The sequence below is a fragment of the Crocodylus porosus genome, unplaced genomic scaffold, assembly GCF_001723895.1.
Source record: "Crocodylus porosus isolate Cpor-Errol unplaced genomic scaffold, CroPor_comp1, whole genome shotgun sequence".
Classification (NCBI taxonomy): domain Eukaryota; kingdom Metazoa; phylum Chordata; order Crocodylia; family Crocodylidae; genus Crocodylus; species Crocodylus porosus.
The window spans coordinates 34,660,990-34,666,078 of NW_017728949.1; the positions used below are offsets into that span (position 1 = coordinate 34,660,990).

The 5,089-nt window shown below is 41.5% G+C and overlaps 1 protein-coding gene across 1 annotated transcript in view; it reads right to left on the reverse strand.

Moving 5' to 3' along the window:
• Positions 1 to 5,089, reverse strand: part of NUP35 (nucleoporin 35) — a 15,466-nt gene that overhangs the window by 994 nt on the left and 9,383 nt on the right. The window contains exons 3-7 of the mRNA XM_019554569.1: positions 3,857 to 3,917; positions 3,105 to 3,246; positions 2,638 to 2,707; positions 2,416 to 2,544; positions 973 to 1,137 (exon numbers count right to left, since the gene is read on the reverse strand). Of these exons, the coding sequence (XP_019410114.1) occupies positions 973 to 1,137; positions 2,416 to 2,544; positions 2,638 to 2,707; positions 3,105 to 3,246; positions 3,857 to 3,917 (567 nt within the window). The remainder of the gene's footprint in view (positions 1 to 972; positions 1,138 to 2,415; positions 2,545 to 2,637; positions 2,708 to 3,104; positions 3,247 to 3,856; positions 3,918 to 5,089) is intronic.

Below are 5,089 nucleotides of genomic sequence, written 5' to 3' on the forward strand. Positions count from 1 at the left end.
GGGCAGAAAACAATAGAATGCAATTTAACAAGGAGAAATGCAAAGTGCTGCACCTAGGAAGGCAAAATGTCCAGCACACCTACTGCCTAGGAAATGACCTACTCGGCAGCATGGAAGCGGAAAGGTATCTCGGAGTCCTAGTGGACTCCAAGATGAATGAGTCATCAGTGTGATGAAGTCATCAGCATGATGAAGGCATCAACAAAGTTAACTGCACTTTATCATGCATCAGCAGATACATGACAAACAGAACCAAGGAGATGATACTTCCCCTCTGTCGGGCTCTGGTCAGACCACAGTTGGAATACTGCGTCCAGTTTTAGGCACCACACTTTAAGAGAGATATGGATAACCTGGAGAGGGTCTAGAGTAGGGCCACTCGGATGGTTAAGGGCTTGCAGGCCACGCCCTACGAGGACAGATTAGGGCACCTGGACCTCTTCAGCCTCCGCAAGAGGTTGAGAGGTGACCTTGTGGCTGCCTATAAATTCATCACGGGGGCACAGAAGGGAATTGGTGAGGCTCTACTCACCAAGGCACCCCTGGAAGTTGCAAGAAATAATGGCCAAAACCTAGCAGAGAGCAGATTTAGACTGGACATTAGGAAGAACTTCTTCACAGTTAGAGTGGCCAAAATTTGGAATGGGCTCCCAAGGGAGGTGGTGCTCTCCCCTGCCCTGGGGGTCTTCAAGAGGAGGTTAGATAGGCATCTGGCTGGGGTCAACTAAACCCAACAGACTTTCCTACCTATGCAGGGGGTCAGACTCAATGATCTATTGAGGTCCCTTCCAACCCTAACATCTGTGAATCTATGAATCTCACTTAGCAAAGAAAACTACAGGTGAGAAAGTAAAACAGAAATCTACTTTATTTTTGTTCTGAGGTCTGCCATTAGTTAGCTAAAAGGAATATAGACTGCTTTTATGGAAAAGTTACTTAAACATTTTCTGCTCTCTGCCGCTCTCAAAATACCTGATAGTCACTAGTAGAAGTTTTATATGCTGTTGCAAGAGGTCTCATTGTAGAAATTCTTGTAGTACTTGCAGGCTGCACCGGTGTGCCAATGGCTTTTGTTGGTGGTGTGAAGACTGAAGACATGGAGGATATGGAACTTCTATCAAAATTTTCCATCACACTCTTGAATGAAGGGAAAAATTGAAAAGTTTAGTATAATAGAAGCAACAATATAAAATATATATCTCCTTTTTTCCCCTTTAAATACACAAGGTGGAGAGCACTGCCCACTGTGGCACTTCCAGTTTCTCCAAGCACCTATGGCCCAAGACAAAGCTGCCTGCAGCGCTGAGACCCCACAGCCCGGGGGCAGAACAGGTTGCATGGGGCCCGCCTCCCTGTCCCACGGGACCTGCAGGAGGAACGGCAGCAACACTACAGGAGGGGCAGAAGAAGCAGGGCCCAAACAGGCAAGGACAACTGTTTGGGCTGCTCAGTTAACCAGCATATTTTGTTTTCCGGCACTCCCATTCCCAGGGATGCTGGATAACAGAGTTTTTACTGTAGTGTATTATAATGTAACAAGTTCTACTTATGTACATACCAGACAAGCACATAATTCACTTGACCACATAAGCAAAGACCATTCACAGTCAATTACCTATTGTTTATACCAGGGGTTGTCAACTGGGGGTACGCATACCCCTGGGAGTACTTGGGAAGACTCCAGGGGGTACGTGGCAGCAGCACAGAGAAGTGGGGAGCAGGTCCACCAGCACTTTGTGCCACTTGCTTTTGTTTTCACCAGGGCTGCATGCCGCTCCTGGTTTCGCGGACACGCGCCGCCAACACTTTCAGTTTTGCTGCTGCGTGCCATATAGGTGCGTGTAATTACAGCACCGATTAATCAAGTCTGCTGGAGTGTGATACTTATCACGCTCTGGCAGACTCCAGCATCACGCATATTAGCATCTCCGGGCTGAAAAATGGCAGCAGGAGCACTTTAACTAAAGCTCAAGCTTTAGTTAAAGAGCCCCCCACCACCATTTTTCAGCATGAGAACACTGATAAACATGATGCTACAGGTGCTTTACTTAAAGCCCACCCCCCGCTACACATACACACACTCCTGGAGCATGTGCATATATGTCCTTTGTTTATACCGCATCTACATAATGCATTCCCAAAATAAGTGCACAGACTTTTCTCAGTTCCAGGACTATACATTCATATGGAGTACACTTTATTTCCCCACCTTCCATAGCAGTATAAGTGCATCTTGTCATATCTTGCAGAAACATGAATAATGTTGCTCTATAATTTTTACAGCACAACTACAAAATATTGATGCATGTCCCCCTTATGTTTTTTGTTTAATCCATCTGAAATGGTAACAGGCAAGGAGTCCAAAATCAAGATGCCATACAATTTTATTTGCTCCTATACAGACTGCCAACTTACCTTATCTATACAAGGCTTGACTCCAATCATAATAGATTCCCCAAAAATTCTACCATCTTTGCTTAAAGCTTTCCGGGCTTGCAGTTTGGACTGATATCGAATGTGCATCCAATTTCCTGTGTTGGACATCTGTACAAGATTTTCATTGGAAACAGTGAAAATTAGCCTTTTTCCAAACAAACTGTAGTGTGTTTCATTAATGACATTTAACATGAGCCTTACCACGTGCTTTAATATGTTTCCATACTGTGCAAATTGTAGCAGAATATATGAAGCAGATGCTTGCGGAAATCTGAAAAAACAAAAACAAAATTCTGCCCAGTAAGATCAACTGTAGCAGAAAATATTAATTATATTTTAGAGAACAAACCTGGATCCTTGGCAAGACTCCTAGAAGTACAAGATCACACATGTTTTCAGTACTATTTCAAAATCAGTGGTTAGACATTTTAGACCTGCCTCCTGAACCCCATCATCTAAAATGCACTATGTACATTCTAACTAGAAGATGAGGCATAGCTGCCTTAAGGAAGATAGTTAACTAATTAGCAGATGAGTTTGTCTGTTACCTGCTGGCTTCAAGCCATCGTTCTATGGTTCCTAGTGAACTCAGTGTCTTACTGCTGCTTCTTCCATATATACCAGACTTCAGCTTTTAGTTTGTTCAGGAAGCACTGCAGATTACTTACCCAAATACAGTTACCCAAGTGTCATCAAGCTGATCATCTGATGTTAGGGAATCCCCTTGAGTATAGAAAGGATCCAGCTGAGCAGGAGAGAGTGTGGTCTTTCTGGGCTGTCCGATGCTTGCAGGACTAAATACACCTGAGGCTGAAAAATTGTAATAATAATGATGAATTGTTATGGTATCTAAACAAGTCAGAACCATGTAGGAGCCATAAGAAAATGCAGTATATGGTTTTCTGTATGAACACAACAAAAAAGAAAGTTACTTCAGACTAACTAAATTTGTAAGGATCATCTTTCTAAGTTTGTGCCTAGCTATTCCCCAGGTTTCACTAGCTTTTCCTACATCTGTTGTGCATAAGGCAGGTAGGGATAACAAGAAATCAAGCAAGAGAGTTTGCAAGACATGACTAGGCTCATTCAGAGAGAAGCAAGTGACAAAGCCTTTCAAAAGACATGACACCAATGTCATTCCCTCTAGCCAAAAGCAGCTACATCTGCAACTTTCTGCTCAATACAGTATTGAGTTATATCACTCCTTTGTTCATTTTTAGGGAACTGCAGGCATATCAGATTTTATAGAACAAGACAGTACTTTCCCAATCATGTTTCTCTTTTCCAATGGGAAAGAATGCTAATTTACCAGGCAATTTACCAGAAGAACCAACCTAGTTCAGAGATAGTGGTGGCTTTGATGTATTACTAACAAAAGCAATATAGTAAACATAACTATACATTTTGCCAAGATACTTACCTGTTCCAGGTGTTGCTGGCATAGCTCCAACCAGTGGACTCTGTGTTGAAGAAAAGCTGGGCTATATTAAAATAGAGCAAATAAATCATTAATTGCAGGACAATTTTCAGTGTCAGAAAATTATCATTTCTCATGTTATTTAACTAAATGTTACTTCTTGCTTTAATATTAAACCAAATATCCTTGCACTGGTATTTGGTAGAACCTAACCTAACAAATACCTAACAATACCTATACCTAACAAATAAAACCTAAATGTCAGTAAGTCACTAAGCTTTTTGCTTCTGCATTTTTATGAAAATTAGTACATATCTTGCATCTCTAAAGGACCTCAATAATTAAATATAGAAAATCTTACAATTTGCTTCTCATCCTCATAGAATAGAATGCATATCAAGTCCTCATTTACCATAAACCCTTTCACTAAAAGTTTATAAACTGAAGTATTGTACACACAACAGAAACATTACAAAAAAGATATTGCCAGGGAATTTGTCTAACATACACTGCCATGTAGACATTACCAGCAACAGCACTTATTATACAATAGTTAAACCTATTTTAGGCCACAAGTAATCCTGAATTAGAGTTCCTAAACTAGAATACAAACTACTATGTTCCCTACTAACAATCTGTTCTAGGCAAAGTTAAGCAGTTTGAAGATCTTCCATTACTTTGAAAAGTTAAACAATTAAATTGCAATAACAACTGTTTATAAATATTTGTAATATATCAAATGAGAGATCTTAGTGGCAATTAATAAGGTCTTCCTCCTTCCTTGTATTTAGTTTTAACAACTGACATATACAAAACATTCAGTTGTATTAGCTACCGTTGAACTGCTTTTATACTTTTCTGTTCTCAGACAGAAAGCAAAAATATTTTTCAGTTTAACTGCTGATTATACAGGCAGTTCTCCTCCACCCCCTGCAACACATGCAAGGGATGATGGTTTTCTAAACCAGGGGTGCTCAATCTCCAGCCCAGAAATTTGGCACTATGAAAGCAGTGGCACCATTCTCCTACCGCTGTATCTCCGGAGCCATGGGGAGCCCTGTGCCCTGGATCTGATGCCGGATCCTGGCACAGGGGAGCGTGGCAGGGAGTGGCACCAGGCCCCAGAGCCCAACCTGGCCTGCAGACAGGCTCCAGGCCACTCACTTGGTCCATACAACTGAAAGGCCAAGCACCACTATATTAAACAAATAGTTACAACCTACCTTTTAAGCCAAG